Genomic DNA, 18,593 nt, shown 5'->3' with positions numbered 1-18,593 from the left:
TGTGTTGTCAGTTTTGCCCCAGTTAGACTGAATTCAGATTGGGTTTTCAATCACAGAACCTGGGCATTGTCTAGATCAAGATTTGCTTGCCATGAGGGATCACCAGTGATCCCTGATGACTTCTAGCAATTAGTGGCTATTCCCAAGCTGGTTTTCTCATCCTAAACTACAGAATTGCTTATTGATTCCTGCTGCTTGTGAATAGTATGGCTGCTTGACACTGCATGTTCAGACTGGAGCTGTACTAGCATTTAAAAAAAGTGTTAACAGCACAAAAATGCAGTCCAGTGTCTAGTCAGAAACAGTCTCTGAACTTACTTGTTACCCTTTCTTTCACAGTTATATAACATACATGTCATTTCATTATTAAAAATTCTGTTTTCATTTATATATGTGTGTGTATTTATACACTACCTAATATATGTATTGCTCATAGATACTTGTTCTAGCCACATAACACATACTAAATTGCTCATTAGATGAATTACTTTGTTTTTGCACTTGACATACAGGCATTGTGTAGATAAATGACTTGGGTTTTATTTTTATGTGCTGAACGCCAGCAGCTCAGGAAGTTACATTGGGGCATTATTCCTGCAGCCTCTCATGTTCTTGTGATTATATATTACATGTTTTTATTGCTTTCTCTCTGTGGTCCTGTCTTTCACAGTGATAGTTTATTTTAACGAGAACAAAAAGAGGTAGAACTGGTATATATTTCATAAAGATTAATGTTCTTCCAGTACATCTACAGTGCTGGTGAAAATAAGTTTTGCGTAAATATTTATCAAAAATGCCAAGTGCTTGCGCATGGAAACACTTCTCACTAATTTCAAAAGACATGAAAATGTAGCTAATTATAAGCAAAAAGGCTATGAGAGGATTTCAGAGAAGCGTTCAATGGAAACATTAAAGTTCAAATCTATAAACATGATCCCATATTTTGACAGTAAATTCCTTGAACTTATAGTTCTTTAGGAAGAATTTTCAGTGTTGAATGTTTTGGCTGGATTGCAATGCCATAATTTTCTGTACTGCGAAGTGGTACATACAGCCTTTAACAGAAGTGTGTAAAAGTAATTAAAAATCCAACCAAAGGTTCAGTGAAGATTGGAAAATTTAAATCCTCTTCTTTCTTGCAAAAATCTGGGTATTTAGAAATGCAAAATAATGTTTTTTTTTCTAGTCAGATCATGAAAAATCAAGTATCTTCTGAGAGAGCTTACAGTTTATAAGAAGAACTTACAAAACAAGGGCATCTGGGTGATATATTTGTATATCTTTTGGCATTTAGATTTTGTACTGTAACAGTAGTGTTGTAAAATACCATGTATAAAACTGGATCTTTCATCTGTAGAATATTTTGAACGATATCTTTACTCACTTGCTGGGTTTTCCGTGCTGTCCATTGAAAGTCGCTTTGAAATTCTAAGTGTCTTCAGTAATTGTACGCAACAAAATGATGTTGACATCTCGTGTATTTAGGCTGACTGAAGAGTCTGTTTGAGTGGTCTTTGAGGCTGAATAATTTATCTTCCTTCCCCCATCCCCGTTATTTTTCTTTCATCCCAGGTTACTTTATTGGCTGTGGAGAACCACGGACCCTTTGTGCCCTGATGGGGGACTCTGGATCCAGACGATCGACTCTTGTATCTCGTTTGCCAATATTCAGGAGAAGTGTTAGCCGGAGACACGACTCCCTTCCTTCCTCGCCTTCTTCTGCTAATGCCATTGGTGTCCACACCTCCTCCCCATCCAGCACGAACTCCAGCTCAGGGAGCACAGGAAAGCGACGGAGTATTTTCCGCACTCCTTCCATTAGCTTCCATAACAAGAAAGGGAGTGAGCAGAAGCCTGACTCAGCGAGTCAAAATGTTAATGTCTCAAATGGTGCCCAGTTCTCTCTTAGCACTTTTCAAAAACTCAGCTTAGATGAACACATAAAAAGCAGAGGAAGGCATTCAGTTGGCTTTGGCAGCTCACGTAACAAGAAGATAACAAGGTCTTTGACAGATGATTTTGAAAAGGGAAAGGAGCCCTCAGCTAATAAGAATGTCTTTATCAATTGCATAAGCTCTGGGAAAAATGAGGGTGATGATTCAGGCTTTGCAGAAGAGCAAAGCCGATATTCTGTCAAACAGTCCACACGAAAACTTCTCACTAAATCTTTTTCGTCACACTACAAATTTTCCAAACCAGTTCCTGAGAGTCAGTTGGTTTCCTCTGTGCAGCAGCCCAGGTGCTTGTTGGAAGTTAAATCCTATGTGGAAAGCGAACCTGTGATGGCCAAGTCGTCTCCTCCATGCTCGGCTGAGACGACGGAGTGCATGGGCAGCTCCCTGCAGTCCCCGCTGCTCTCGGCTGACCTCACGGCTGCCCAGACCCCCTCGGACTTTGTCGCTCTGACTGAGGACTCTGTTTCAGAGGCTGATCCCCTGCCCAGCAGTGGGCCTGGGGCAGCGCTTGCAGAGGATTTTGGCCATGATGTCTCTACCTCTCAGATCTTTTTTAATCCTGCTGCTGCTCCTACGAGGGAGACAGATACTGTGCAAAGTATTGGCCATTCTGCTGGTGTATCTCCTGTGAGTCACGCAAGCTCGTGCAGCGTGGAATCCAGTACCTTATTCAAAACCTCAGTTGCTAATCAAGCGAAAGTACTGTTGCAAGCCAATGGACTACATATTAATGATGCCAGGCATATAGAAAAAAATAACTCAGAAAATGCACATTTAGGAACCTTGACGTTACAGCATAGTGAAGAACCAGTGACACTCTCTCCAAAGGCATGGGGGTTGAGTGGGAGCAGAGATGAAAGCACGCCCTCCAAGCACATGAGAGACACAATTCCTGTAGTGGAGTCTAAGCCTGTTCCATGTTCTGAACCTCAGTCCTTTAAAACACAACAGGGTTATGAATCAAACCATCCTAAAGGTATGTCTCATGGTCTTTTCATTTTTGAGTTGGTGGGTTTTGTGGGGGGGGTGGGGGGGGTGGGGGGGGCTGGCCTCATTTCTTCTATAATGATTATTTTGTCATAAAGTGTTTTTGTAGAATTGCAAGTGCTAGCTATGAAGTTCAACAAGTAAAAATTGTGTCCTCCTTCAAAACTGTAGGAATTAAAGAAAAAGTCTATGATTTTTTTGAGCTTGTGTTTTACAGTTTGCAAACACCCATCAGTGTTGTTTGTGGCTACGCTTTGCTGTAGTAAAGAATGAATTAAGAAAGCGAGTATTGATTCCCAGCTCTCATTAAAGGCCGAAGCTATGATTTTTTGAAACATGGCTATTTTGAACTTGAGCTATGGGGTTGCGTAATTTGGGATGGAAACATCACCAGAGAAACAAACCTTCTTGTAGTCTGATTATGGGAAGTAATACGGTTTCCTTTATATTGATCTGGGTTCAGAAAATTTCTAGAGTGTTGCTTTCTCTATTCAACTGATGTTCTAGGGTAACTTAGAGTGATATTTTGTCAAAGTACAAGAGATCCTGTTTCTGCTTCCAGCTGAAATAAGTGTCCAAATTCCCATTTTGTCATCTGTGAAATGGAGGGAGTTAATCACCATCTAAATTTCACACTGGGTCTTTAGTTTATGAAGAGTAATTTGGAAATACTAACAAGATCAAGTGGAAAGACTCTGCCTAGAAATCCCAATCTATAGAGATGCAGATAAATAAGGCACCAGGCCCTTGAGTGAAGGGCACCTGTCAGAAGACATTTATCTCTGACAGTTTATTTTCTCAAGCCAACTTAATGGCTGGTGCTTTCTTGAATAATGCTGAGGCTGTATGTGATGGGCCAAAATTTGTGAGAGTTAACAAGACAGCATTTGTAGTGATTGTATTAGAAGATGAATGATAGTAAGTATAAACTCACATTAATTCACACCCATCATTTTGCTTGGCTATTTATCTAGGCATGTAGATTATAAGCACTCAAAAGCAATCTTACTTTTTGAATTATTAGTCACTGCAAGGCTTAGTTGGGTATCTTGTACATAAATGGCAATATAAAGTCAAATTAATCCACTGAATTAGCTTTCACCAGAGGGCACCTCTTTCCCTCAGAACCTTAGTCACTTTGGGGAAAAAAAATATTCCCATTTATGTATGTTACTGGTCCTGAGCACTCTGTCTTCCTTGCCACATTGTCTCATCTGTGAATGAGCTCTTAGTTCGGAATCTGCCTTGCTAGAGAGTACTGCAGGGGACAGCAAGTGAGGAGCTTGGAGGGATGTTTAGAAATACCCACTGCATTTCAAACTCATGCACTGGCAATTGGATATTTAATTTGTATTTCAGGAAAGCAGCTAATGGGAGTTGGAATCATGATAGAGGGATTTTTGTAAATTGGATTCATGTTCACAGAAACACTAGAGCTAATAATGCACTATATAAAAGTTGATGACTAATTGTTACGGTTTTTTAATGCTGTTCAAAATATTTTTTTTTTTGCTTGTGTGGTGAAGAATGTTTCAAATTAGAAATTGGTCAAGCATACAAAAGAACCATTGAAAAAAAGATAAAATCCTGCCATATGAAGTGAATCAAATACAGAAAAAGCTTACATGGCATTCAGCAAGATATGGTTATAAGTAGTTGTACTTGTTGCAAACAGACTGGTTTGAACATTTGGTTTTCTAAAACAGTATTTGAACCTGGATATCAATACATAGTATTTCTGTGCATTTTCTTTGGTAGTAGATATTTTCTCTTCTGTACCTGGTCTCATAGCTGATGTCATTATAGATAGCATGGTGAATGTGACATTCATGTATGAGCAGTTTTGATGTGCTGTATTTCTTAGTATACCTTTATGTATTTTTATGTGATATGGGTTTTTTTTTGAGAACCCTTAGAGAAAATGTCTCTTCTCTTGCAAAATGCAAAAGAAGATTTTCTACATGTGTGACATTTATTACGCTGTTATGCTTTTATTTTCCCCATCTCTGAATTTGCCCTAGCATGTCAAAATGTATCTTTTTCTCCTCTTTCCTGATGTATTATTGTTTTAACTGGACTGGGATTTTGCCTGCTGCCTGCAGGCTGAATTTGGAGGGTGCTGGTGCAAGGCTAAACAAGGACTACACAGAAGTGGAAACCAGTGTGCATCCCTGGCTTTATGGAGGGATAACAAAGTTGTGACCTGGCCCTTCAAAAGCTGGACTTGCCTTTGGGCACAGGGTGAGGCAGGTTGGGTTTTGGCACCACTGGACAAGTGATAGTTTCTCTGGTAGATTTTACTGACAGCAGTTTGAAAGTGTCCTGTGATGAGGGGAGAAAGAAAAGGACGGAGCAAAGAGTCCTTCTGGATTCTGTGTGGAGCCCTGGACTGGGCTGTAGTGTGCTGAGCATGCCTGGGGGCTGAACTGGGGCCCAGGTGACACTTTTATCTAGGTAAGCATGGTCTGCTTTCTACAGAACATTTCTGATGTGATTCCCTTTCAGTGTAAGCATTTCAAGCAAAGCAGTGTTCTGATTCAGAAAATATTTGTAGATAGCAATTCTCTGTAACAACTGCTGATTGCTTCTCTCTTTGCAGTTGATCTTGCCAATAACCTCAGTCCGTACCGGGAAGGCAGATTTGTTGAGAAACGACTGAGGTCCTCTTCAGAAGGTACTGCTGGGGGCAGCCGCCTGATCATAAAACCAAAGGATGGAAACGAGGAGGAGCTTAACAGCCTACGGAAGCAGAGAGCAAGCTCATCCTCTTCCAAAATGAACAGTATGGTGAGTTTTATTCCCACATGTGTAAGTCTTATGTTTTTCTGTGATTGGTGTAACCATAGTGAGAAGCAGTGACTTCACAACCAACAGTAATAGAGGGCAGGAGCTGTCTCAGCCTTCCAAAATGTGACCCAGGCTCAGCTTTGGATATTAAAAGTATTTTTTTGCAGGGTGTGGCGCTGTGAAAAGGTTTGCATACTTTCTGGGAAGAGTTTCTTGTTGACATGTGTTGCTGATTCGCTTATGATATTAAAGCATGGAGCTTTTCGTGTTTCTCTGTTTTTGCAGGAAGTTTGCATCCAAGTTTCAGTGAATAACATGATTTTTCAAAGCTAGAAAGAACGTGAAGACATTTAAAGATGCTGTTTCACGTAGGCCTACAGAGCATTACGCAGATGGAGTTCATGCCCTAAAATACTGGTTAACCTTGCCTCAGGCCTGTGAACCTTTTTTGGGTTGTTAGACCCAAGCTGTTAGGCAGAGCTCTGTTTTCATTTAAATACTAGGCTACACTGATGCTGTAGCATTTCATTCTATTTAGCCCTATATTAGTGATGGAAGTAGGAAGGTGACAACAAGAACAACAGGAAGCAGGCAAATCGTGGATGGGATTAGGTGGTAATCTGAGTCCCTTCTCTGTGTTTTGTATATGAAATCCATGGGCTTTTTTCCCACACTGCTATTAGCAAGATCGTCCACAGACTCACATGGTTTTGCTCATGCTTATTGGTATTAGTCACAGACCAAGGAGTTCTAAAACAAGAATAGTGAGCATGCTCATGAGTGAAGGTAAAATTATCCCTGCTTTTACCCCAGTACATATGAATATCATTTTCCTATCTTAAGAAAATAGGAACTTTTTTAGTAAAAAGTGAGGTTTAGGAAGTAAATCAAACAAAACCAAACCTGAAAACATGCCCTGCACCCTCTCCTCCCCACAAACAACCAGAAGACAAAAGAGTAAACAAGAGTTTCCTGGAAGCAAAAGAAAAAAAATACGAAGAAATTGAATGTTCATAATAATATGTATTTGAACAGTAGAAAGGCCCCTTGAAAATGCTTGTCACAATCAATTCATGTTTAACACCAGCGTAGCAGATTGCTACCAGTGAATGATGCTAATGAAGAATAAATAGTAGGTAAAGAATCGGCATTATTACACAAAAGTATTATAAAAACCCTAAAGCTAACTTTCTTGTGTGGCTAGAAAAACATGAGTCGTGTGGCTGTCTGTATTCATTTTGTTCAGTTCTGGAGGAAAATGTACCACAGACATTTAAGGGGATGGCAAGTCGATGGGGGAGAGCAGAGGCCCCCATGGCAAGGGCAGCATTGCTGTGCAGTTCTGCTTGGCGGCACTGCCGTGAGTGGCTGTGGCTGCAAATGCGGGTTTTCTGGCAGTGCCCAGATGGCTTGTTAAGCTGAAGAAACTTTGTATCTTTGCCCCTGTTTATGTTCTTTTTCGTGGTAGCAGGCAGTGTGAGCTGCCTCTGCTAAGGGACTGGGAGTGAGGAGCCAGAAAATCTCTTTCAAGGGGTGTGAGATTTTCACAGGAGACAGGAAGTAAAAAAAAAAATTAGCGTCTGAGAAGTTGTTCTTTATCCTACACAACTCGCTCAGCAGAGTATTCTTGCATAATTGTCAGTTCTTGTTTCGAAGGTGAAAGGTAAAAGCTTGGATACCTCCTAAATACTGGGAATATGTATCAAACTTACAGGGCCACTGCTTCCCTTAAGTGTGGCCTTAACTAACTTGTGAGGTACTGAGAGTAATTTATGTACTGGCTAAGAACAATGCTGTTTGTAAATGAAATTGAGGGAAGGAAAAAAATGTTTCAAAATAACTCTGCAAACGTGCCAATTTCGTAGTATTGTAAATAATGATTTGAAACAAACACTTGAGGTGAAGTACTTGGATTGCCAGTTAACGTGTTTATTACAAAGCTGCCGTTCTTGCAGTGACCGATTTCTGCTACGAGAGGGCGCTGTTTCACCAGGAATGGTTTTGGGGAGTGATGACTGCAATTCAGGACACGTGTTTGAGCAGTTTAATGTTATTAGCCTCTGCAATATAATAGACCCTTTCCAGGTGAAAAGTATTGATAGTGATGCAATTTAAAGAGATTGATATTGCTGTATAAACTCTGGTCATTCTAACGCTCCAACAATGAACTCATGAGTTAACAAATTTAAATCTTTAGGCATAACATATAGACTGGTTAACTATGTCTCAGAAGATTGGTAGAAGCTGTGTTTAGCCTGCTGTTTCTGCCTAGGTGGTTCTTCTTTTCCAATGTGTAAGAGAGGCAAAAAAAAGGAAAACATGAAGCAGCACAGTAGAAGACCTGAATGGTCTGAAATAAGCAGTCCTGCAAGACGAGTAAAAGGAATGTAAATTTGTAGAGCTGACACAAAGAGAATTAGATTAACCACATTAAAAAAAAAAAAATCAGACCACCAAATTACTCTAAGTAAGTTCTTTAAGAGAATTAGGAGACAGAACAGCAGGGGAAGAAGACTTGATGTGTAACAGTACTCAGAACTAAGAGAAAGTGAGGTGTGTGTGAGCAACAGAATTATCCATCACTTCTCACAGTAGTGGCTAATACAGAAAGATGAGTATCTTGAATATCACATTTATTAGTACAAAGATGAAATGTTAAGAAATTTGCAATTTTTACGTAAACTTGCTGATAGATATTTTTAAATGCTAGCAAATTACAGTCATTAAAACCAGATAGTCATGAAGGATGATACGAATGGAAGTAACTGTGCATTACTTCAAGTTGAAAAAAACCACTTGAGAGAATGATGGGAGCATCTAGACCACACTGCCCAACTTCAAGACATGAGCTACACTGTCCTGCATGCATATATGTGTTTTCACTCTGTCTAGAAATATGACTGCTTACGTGCAGCGGAACAAGACTGCCCACTTATATTTTGCTCTTGCAAACCTGCCTTTCTGCTTCTCTGCTATTCCTTACAAGGAAAATAGTTGTTTGTTTTTATAATTGCTCCCTTGCCCACACCTGTCTATCAGCATATGTACTATTTAACTAAAAAAACCCCTTATTTTTCAACTTCTTGTCTCAGTGGGTGAACATTATGTACTGCAGGACTGCATTTCTCTGGGCACTCTTCAGCACAGTTTTCTCTTTAGTTCCTCATGCTTGAATCTTCTCTAAATGTTGCCTGTTTTCTGCTTCTTAAATTCAGCTTCAACTTTTCACCCTTACAGGTAAAAACTTTCGTGCTTGCCCTCAGTGCTGCATCATCAGCTTCCTTTGCCTGGAGCAAAGCAGCCTTGCCGACTTGTGCCAGCCCAATTAGAGCGGCACAACTTATTTTTCCGGATTGTTGCTTTGACTGTGCCATTTCTTTCTTTGCATCTTTCCCGTGGATCCTATATATTAGGTATAAAACCATTTGTTGCCAAGGACTTTTGAGACCTAAGGGCATCCCAGCTTTTTCCCCCTCAGCTTTAACAGTGATACAAGTCTTCATTGCCCTGCTGCCAAGCTGTCAAATAGCTGCATTCGTGTTTTCTCCGATACTGGCTATCATGCACTACAGTAACTGCAGTTACCACAAAGTTTGCTTCATTTGCGTTCTCAATTTTCACTTTACTTTTTTGCCTTGCCTAAAGATAATTTTTTGAGATGCATGCTGGGTACTATATTACTGAGGTTTTGACTGTGCTTTTTTTTGCTTACACATCCAGTGCTGATGCTTAGCCAAAATCCCCCTTTCCTCACGCTTGTCCTATGCTTGTTATGTGAGGATGCTTCAAGTACCAAGCATCTCAGTAAATGTACTTACAACATAAATTAGGAGCAGCGTATGCAAAGCCCAGTGTCAGAATACAGGGCAGTGTTTCATGGGCAGGAATTCAATTTGATAATGGAAGTGGTTGAATACGTTAGTTGAACATTAAATTTAAAAAATTAATCATTTACTAATTTAGTATAGAGGGGGCTATCTAACATTTCAGGAATATAGAATAAAGGTAAATGACTGATACAGAAATATGCTTGCAAAAGAGAGGTTAACTGTAAATATCTGAGACTCCTAGTACATGTACTGGAGGGAGCAGAAAGTCAAAACAGAGGTTGCTAATGAAAGTGTGTTATGGGCAGAACTTCTGTGATAATTTTCTATTTAGCAGCTGGTGTCTGAATTGTGGCTGGTGTCCTGGATATTCTGTGTGTGTAACTGTACCTCAGTTTTGTTACCTAAGTGATTTGGGGCGACTTAGCAGTTAATAGTCAGGTTTCTAGTATACTTCAGAAATGGTATTTGCAGTGATGGAGCAATTATCCAAACCACTGTATTCAAATCTCTTCCTGTGTTTGATATTGTATGTTATCAGGCTGTACCCAAATCTGCAACGCGTGGAAGTGTGCTCGTTGCTTCTCACAGATGACTTTATTTTTAATGTTACCTGAGTACTCTTTATTTATCAAGCACCAGTTTTAACCCAGTTGCTACATTATGAATGAGGGCTAGAATGTTTTTTATGTTCCTCTTCTCTGTGCTGAGTAGTATGGTATTTTGCTGGTGTATGATTAAACACAGAGTGGGAATCAAGCTAGGTTGGCTGATAGTCTGGAGAGAATATAAGTGATTTTCATATTTACTTGAGGTTACGTTAACATTGACCTTCTGGAAGCTGAGATTTTTATGCAATGTGTGGCTAATACATGAGGTGGAAGCTGCTGTTGAAAATACTTGAGTTGAATGAGCTTCAGAGGGTGACTAACCAGTAGATTTGAAAGTGGAATTTGAATGTGGCTATTTTTGTGGCCCATAAATGTGACCTGTAAAGGCTTGAGAAAACCTTATGGGCTACACTCTCCTTCTACAGACTGGAGACACATAAATTATTAATGCCTTAAGTGCCTGCCCTGGAAAGGCAGTGAATGAAAGGTTAGAGGGAGGATTTGAGTGCTCAGGGCTTCAGGTTGGGAAAAAACCCTCAAACAAAACAACCTTTTTCAGATATGCCAAGACTGTTACAAAAATACGAACTAGGTAAGCAAATAGACACATTCCTTAATTGTCTTCTGCACAACCTTCTTTAGAACTAGCAATGTTGTATTTTCTTTGAATAGCTACAACGTGGTTTTAACTTGCTATATCGTGTATTATCTTTGGTATCTGTGGTGTTCATAAAAGCTATGTCATAGTTAAAATAGATGGGCCATTTTTTGTCTGTCACCGAATTATTGTATTTCTGCTTAATTCAAATTCCTATCTGCTGTGCTGAGCTTCTCGAGGGAGAATACTTAGGAACATCAGTTGTTGCTGAACTGTTCAAGCAAACCCTGTAAGGCAGTGGTTCACCCTTCATGAGAAGTGGACTTGACAGCATTCATTTATAACTAGATTTGTACTAACGTAACAAAATTTCCCCTTTTGCAATGAATTTGGCGTTTTGCTCCTTTGTGAAAAGAAACTGTGGAAGCCACTTAAAGCAGGAACTGTCAGGACTACTTTGCTCTTATAAGGCTGAACAGTGCTATCTAGATAGGAATAAACTGCTGACTATAGGTACTTAGTAGTTTGAGCCTTATATTGTTAATTTAGTATGGAGAAAGTGCCTTTTGCATACTAATAGCATAAAAAAATGGAAATGGCAGATAGGGATTTAAGCATTTTGGCTGTGATTTTTAGGTCAAGTCAACTAGAAGCATTTTGGGTAACTACCCTCTGGGAAATTGTAGTGTAATGGGTGTTTCTTAACAAATGACGGGCTTGTGAAAATCAGATTGCAATTGTTAAACACTTTGAATTAATTCCTGAGATCAACTAGCCAACAGAAATTAATTTAGATGTGACTTAATGCTTATGCTGTAATGTTCTATGCTCTTCTTTAAGGACATAATCATAGCCCAGAAAAGGGTAAGCTGTTAATCTAACATTGGAGTAATTATTTAAATTGAATTGGGTTATGTTAATACAGGTAGAAGGTAGAGCTATTAGCAATTTTAAATCCCAGAGTCATCGTGGCAGTGGGTAGATGTGTTTGTTGTGTAGTTAAAATAGAACAGAATTAGTTTTTTCCATGCTTTTGTGGGTTAGCTGCAGTGGGTGAGCTGCACCCCTCAGCCACTGGCTTACTTCCTCTGGCAGGATGAGGAGGAGAAATGGAAGGATAAAAGTGTGAAAGCTTGCAGGCTGAGATAAGGGCAGTTTAACAGGTAAGGTGAAAGCTGCCCACACAAGCAAAGCACATTAAGGAGTGCATGCAGTCATTCCCATGGGCGGACAGGTGTTCAGCCCCCCATCCCCAGGAAAGCAGGGCTCCATCACACCTAGTGGTACTTTCGGAGGATAAGTGCCCTTACTGCAAACATTCCCCCTTCCTTTTTCTTTTCCCAGCTTGAACTGCTGAACACATTGTATGGCTGGATCCCTTTTGTCAGGTGGGGTCAGCTGTACCAACTGTGCCCCCTCCAAATTCTGGCTCACCCCCGGCCTCTTCTCTGGCAGGGCAGTGTGAGGAGCAGAGAGGGTCCTGACGCTGTGCAAGCCCTACTCAGCAATAGCTAAAGCATGTCTTCCTATATTGATAACGCTGGTTTGGTCACAAATCCACAACACAGCACCATAAAAGCAAGCTGCTGTGAAGAAATTTAATTCTGTCCCATCCAAAACCACTAGAAGCTGCATATCTGATACTTTTTTTTTCTGAAGGTCCAATATGGGAGTACTTGCTCTAAGTGTTGTCTGAACTAATTTACAGGACACTTAACTTCTAAAACTATAGGTAGGCATTCCCTGTAATGCATTGTGCTTAGTGTTCTGTTTTAATATTTTTCTGAAAATCATACCTATTTATTGAGACTCAAAACATAAGTGTAAAGCACATGCACTTGATGGATTTTTCTAACAAAACATACTTTTGTGCTAGTCTTACTATATTTCCCAAATAGTTTTGGCAGTTAATGTAAAAGATTGCTTGTTCTGAAGCTGCTCATCATTTAGAGTTGATACTATTTTTGTGGATTTGTTTTTCCATATGAAGGGAAAGTTTTTTTTCTGCACAGAAATATCTGGTAATATGTTAAAATACTCTCTAATGATCAATATTGTTTAAATAGATGGATACATTTGTCAAGCAAAAGCAGCTTGGTTATTTTTCTATTTTATTTTGACTTCTACATTTTACTTTCCTGTTCATTACCACATTTTCCACGAGCCCATGTTTTGAATACAGGCGAGTGCTGCAGCAAAATTGTTGCATGGTTTTCCTGAAGAAAACCACTCAGTCTGTGTGCGCGTGTGGGCTACTAAAATCTGTATGTCACCACCTATGGTGCCACCAGCAAAGAAACAACTTGTTTGTGGTGAAGATACTTACCTTCTGCTCAGTGCCTGTCATTTTGTGGACCTGTGAGAGAGGTCAGGGATTTACCAAGGATTAAACAGCCTTGTGAAAAATCTAGTGAATGCTCCCTACCTGCTTTCACAGTACGGTAATCAGTAGTAGGAGAGAAACAGAGTAACTGATGCTGGAAGGCACCTCTGGGGGTGATCTGAGGGTCCAACACCTCTGCTCAAATCAGGGTCAGGGATGGCATCCCTACACCCAGAGATGTGTGTAGTTGGGTTTAGAATATCTCTGGGGGTAGAGACTCGAGCCTCACTTGGCAGCCCGTCCAGGTGTTTGTCCAGATTTATGGTTTAAAAAAAGAACAAAGCTTTTTCTTAGGTTTCTTGTATTTCAGTTTGCACTTCTCTATTCCCTGGGCAGCACAAAGAGGAGTCTGGCTCTGTCTTTATTATGCCCATGACCGCCTTTGTATGTCAGATGCTCAAAGGTCTTTGAAACTGGGAAGAAATGAGCCCAGTATTGAAGGATAGGGAGCCTAAGGGAATTGTCAACAGAGCTCCTTTGACACCTCCACTGTGCTCCCAACTCATTTGCTGTGTCTGTGGGCTCTGCCCAGTCATATTCTGCCTGCAAACTTGCTGGGTTGGGCAGAAATTGTAAACTCAACAGGAACTGGGATCATCATGATGAGTACACACAGTCTCTTATGTTTGCCCATCCTACTTTATGGAGCAGGTGTGCCAGAGAAAGGAGGTGGTTGACAGGGAGTTCTTGAGATATCCAGTGATGGCAGATGAGAAGCGTGAGAGGGTGGAGAAGCCACCAGGAAGGTAACAAGTGTTTCTGAAAGAATTGGAAGAGGTGGTAAAACCTGATGTACTCTGCTCGCATACTGGGATCTCTTCCCTGCAGAAGGACAGAGGTCAGGGGAACATGGAAGTTACTATTGGTAGAGACAGGTTAGAGGGTTAACTGAACTAGTGTGGCTGATCTAATGTCTATATTTTATTACACTTGATTTTTAAATAAAGGAGGGGCCATTACACAATGAGTAATACTTAAGCGGAAAAATCTTTCTATCCAGTGTTGGTAAAAGAAAGTACTTCCTCAGAAAGAGAAGGTAAATTACTTTACTGGAATGTCTGCTATGCCCTTGAAGATTATAGTCATGTCTTTTATCTTGGTAGATGCCCTTAGCATGGGCAGTATTTTTGCAGCTGTAATATATGTATGTATTTTCTTAGGTTAGCATATGCAATACATACAATAGGAAAACTGAAACTTTTGGATGACTTTTCTGAGGGAGACAGTTAATGGACAGCTAATTCACTGAACTTGAAACTTATGACTAGCGAATAGAAATTAGTATCTTGGGTTTATCGTCCTGTCGGTCAGATGATTCATAAGTAGTTTGCACTCACTTGTTTTTTATGAAAATAAAAATGGAAAATTGCCCTGGCTTTGTTTTTAGAGTGATGAATTTTGGCCTTGTCCTTTCTTATGCACATCATTTCCTGATGTGTGGGTCCCTCAGACAGTGTCCATGAATGGTTTTGTAGTGCGAGTTCTGGAATGCTTTCCTATAAGCCGTGTATTTGTATTCTTTTGCTTGTGTGAGAATAAACTCTGAATAAATACAGTATTTTTTTCCCCAGGCTACAGCAATTCAGGGTAGGATGCTTCTTCCAGGCCTTTGATCCCTTTGATTGATAAAAAGAAGGTAATGGGTGAGAAATGGAAATGCTGTTGGGTCACTTGTTAGGTCATTTATATTTGCAGTCCCCTTGTCTTGCCAGTGTGTTGCTGGAGGCAATACTAGATGAACCCTGGATTAAGGGCTTGGCAGGGGCTGGAAAACTAGCTGTGGACCCTGAAGCTTGCCATTTTGAGCAGGAGATTTTTCTGATTTAAAGTCAAGTGCATGCTAGCCTATGAAAGACTCAAGAGCGTGTTTGGTGATTTGATACATGGAAATTAGATTCAGGAGTGTTTATCTAGGTTCATTCACTTTTTAAAGAACAGTATATCGTTCAGGAAAGGAATGAGGTGCTAAACCACATTTTGTTGTCTCTGAGATAATTTTCTGTATTCATAGCATTCATTCAGTACAACTAATAAATTCATTGAGATAACGCAGACCTGATGAATAACTTAGTATCTATCTTGTAAAATTTTCATAACTCGCTGCATAGATGTTTTCATGAACAAACTGCATACAGCCCCCGAAACAATACAAACTTTTCCAAAATTATTACACTTAAAATGTGTATTTTGTATTTGAATTCTTGATACAGTAACAAACATTTTGTGATTTTGTTCTATGAGAGGCTTTTTTGACTTTGAAGAATATTAGTGGTGGATAAATGTGTAAGATTTATATTTCCATCAACAGTCTGGATAGCTGTTACGATTTGGAGCTGATTGGCAATCAGAGGAACATTGGTACTTAAGTAGTTGTTAGTAATAGGTGGAGCAATTCATTGCACAACATAAAATGCCTTGTTTGATACCAAAGAGAACCTGAGGAGGGGAGTTAAGATGTTTCGTAACAGCCTGCTTCACGATCTTGAACATCCGCAACAGGATGAGGAGTTTTAATAAATTGAAAACTAATGGAAGGTTGTTCACTAAAGTCTATTTCTGATGCTTAGACAGATATCTTGGATAAAAAGAAGAGCTTCAGTTTTTATGACTTAATTGTTTTTTATTCATATGTATGTTTTAAGTTACTCCCACACACCCACCCTGTTACATCTGATGCTGTGAAACAGGCAGCACTGTAGCAGAATTCATGTCTCCCAAAAGTGACTCCTACAAGATTCTTCACTGAATAAAAATTTTTTTTTTTTGGTATATCAAAGGAAATACGGTTAGTTTTGACTGCTCCAAAAATCAGAAGTCTCCTGTCATCTTTTTTTGGCATCTTATAGTTGATAAAAGTAAAACCTAACAGTTTTGACTTAGTCACTCTAACCAAAATGATCAGATTCTAAGTGTTGGGAGTATATTTTGAAGAAACTATCCCAAAATAAGCATTGTGAAACTTGTGTTACGTGAAGCAACATGAGTAAATAGTGGGAGGGAACACTTAGCTAAATGAAATTGTCTTTATAAATCTGTAGACTTGGCAGACAGTTAGCCTGGAAGACTTTTGTCTAAATTTGCCAACTTTTGAAATCTGTCTCCTTACTGGAGTGGAGGAAGTGCAGTAAGCAAAGTGAGAACCTGATCCAGAGAGAAGCAAGGAGGGTAAAGGGTAGGACTTCCAGGAGACTGGGCTATGTTCCCATTAGAAAATGGGTGGGGTTATGAAGTGCTGATAACAAAGGAAGGGTTAAATGTAAGAAGATTGTGATTAAGTATGGGACGGAGTTCACTGCAGGTACTGTGGAAAAGGAAGAAATGAAGCATTGAGAAGGAAGGAAGTTCAGGAGAAATTTGTGACTAGGAGCTCTGAAAGTTAAGAGGATGGGAAGTAGTTCAGTTAAAGAAGCTGAAAAGATGGAAGAGGCTATTTATATTTTTATAAATCAGGCAGGAATCGGGGGAGAAGCTGGGAACTAAAAAGGTCAAGAGCTTACAGAACTGGTTGCCAAGAGAAATTTGTAATCCTTCTGTTACCTGAAACATTGAAATTCAGGGGTTAGTTTTATCTTTTGTGAATATTCCCTATAGGGGACGTTGTTCAAAAGAAAATACAGCAGCCTGTAAAATATGCATTGTTGGCACAAACCTGTCAGACATTTCAGCTGAAAGAGAGAAGTAATGCAATTTTGCTGCTGAAAGTGTGGCAGTGTGCACAATAGTATAAGTATTTTCATTAGTCACATTTCAGCATAGTTTCTCCTCCAGATGAGAATAAAAACTGTCATTTTTGTCTTTATTCTTTTAGGACGTATGTGACATAGTGAAAGCAATTTGATCTTGTTATCAAAGCTATATCTTTTTCTTTTGAAACACTTTACCTTCTCTCAGCTTGTAGAAAAAAGAAAAAAAGGAAAAGGAATATTTTTGCATCTTTATGAATAAAAATTTATGCCTGTAATTTCTGTTCATGTTGGCTCTGGTTAAAGTTAAATCACAAAGTTTTTCTGAGGTGCCTACTTAATATGCCTTGTTCACACCTACGGTATTAAATAGATACAGATACAGAGTCAGGAGAATTTTTTTCCCTGTGTCTGAGAGAAGGTAACTTTTGGGGAAACTTTTGCTTTCCCCATAGCTCAGGATATCCCTTGTATTTTCCATTCCTATGCTGGAGGAAGTGCGTGCAATCATTAAAGACTATGCAGAAAGAAAAATAATAAAGGAAAATAAGACACAGTCATGATGGGGCTTCAGATGTTGCTTGCTCCCAGGCACATGTTAAGGATGTGTGTCAGATGTCATAAAATGCCTAACTAAAGTAAGTAACTTCTCAGTCAACTATGAAGTTATGCATAGGTTAACTTGTTTTTACACTGAATCACTTCTAAAGTTTACTGTTAAAAGAAGAGGTTAAAAAAAGTGGATTATTTTCTGTGATCTGATCACAGTGGGAAAATCTCTACATCTTTTAAACAAACACAAATTATCATCAAAGACAGAGACCTATCTCTACATACAAGCTGTCAAGCTATTCATACTGCTTGCCAGGTTTCTAAGAGCAGAAGGAATGCAGAAATGAAGTTAATTCCTCAAAATAGTAGTTTAGTAAGAAGATATGACTAGATCTAATAACAGAATATCGATAATAAATAATAATAGGAAAGCAAAACGTCCTCTTTACTGTGCCCAGACACAAAATCAAGAGTAAAATATTCCATTGAGAAGCAACCAACAAAGCTTATTTGTGCAAATGAAATTGTCAGAACAGGCAGATTTAGAATGGGGATTTGTGAATGTCAAATTCTTCACTACCAGTATTGGGCACTGATGAGACATTGAATCTCTGCATGTTGGTGTCTTTGTTAGGTTTTTATTTCAAAGAGATACAGATAAATGAATAAAAATCTTGAACCTAAGTGAAAGGAATAGTCAACCCCTCAGCCATGGTTCATGAATCACAGTAGTTCGTTTTAATAACTTCAGTTGGGAAAGTGGATGCCAAACTATTCTATCTGGATGCTTCAAGTGGACTCAGCTGTCTACTGGAAGGACCTACAGGTGGAAGAGAATAGAACTGAATCAGGGATGCTATGCTGACTAACACAAGAAAGAAAGGCACTATGAATGCACGGCTTTGCTCTCGGTTAGCATTCACCCTTCTATACGGTCTGCATAACAAAAGCAATTGTGGCATTATTAAATGGTATGAAGTGATACACTGATTTCTTGAGGCATATTTATTGCTGCTCAGCAGGAGGCCTGTAAGGTCTATTAACCAGAGGAGTTCAAAGATATCTCTTGTTGTTCAATATTTATTTTTTAAAAAATTCTATGCAGCAGGGTGTCTGTTAAAAAGGTTTTAGAATGCTTTGTTGTCCCTCTAATGTGCATTTCAGTTTGTTTAATGGAGCTCTCCATTTTGGAGGTAGCACATGAAACTGC

General features: G+C 39.3%; 1 protein-coding gene across 6 annotated transcripts in view; it reads left to right on the top strand.

The window, feature by feature from the left end:
* CCSER1 (coiled-coil serine rich protein 1) overlaps positions 1–18,593 on the top strand; it is a 629,908-nt gene that overhangs the window by 70,312 nt on the left and 541,003 nt on the right. For all 6 annotated transcript variants that reach the window (XM_042049677.1, XM_042049676.1, XM_042049678.1 and 3 more), the window contains exons 2-3: positions 1,573–2,931; positions 5,542–5,729. In XM_042049677.1, the coding sequence (XP_041905611.1) occupies positions 1,617–2,931; positions 5,542–5,729 (1,503 nt within the window). In that variant the 5' untranslated portion in view covers positions 1,573–1,616. The remainder of the gene's footprint in view (positions 1–1,572; positions 2,932–5,541; positions 5,730–18,593) is intronic.

The sequence above is a fragment of the Corvus kubaryi genome, unplaced genomic scaffold (genome assembly GCF_017639235.1).
Source record: "Corvus kubaryi isolate FWS band 111438036 unplaced genomic scaffold, C.kubaryi_AGA036_p1.0 71, whole genome shotgun sequence".
NCBI lineage: Eukaryota > Metazoa > Chordata > Aves > Passeriformes > Corvidae > Corvus > Corvus kubaryi.
Note: the sequence above shows the minus strand (reverse complement) of the source record. Positions and strands in the feature narration are given on the sequence as shown.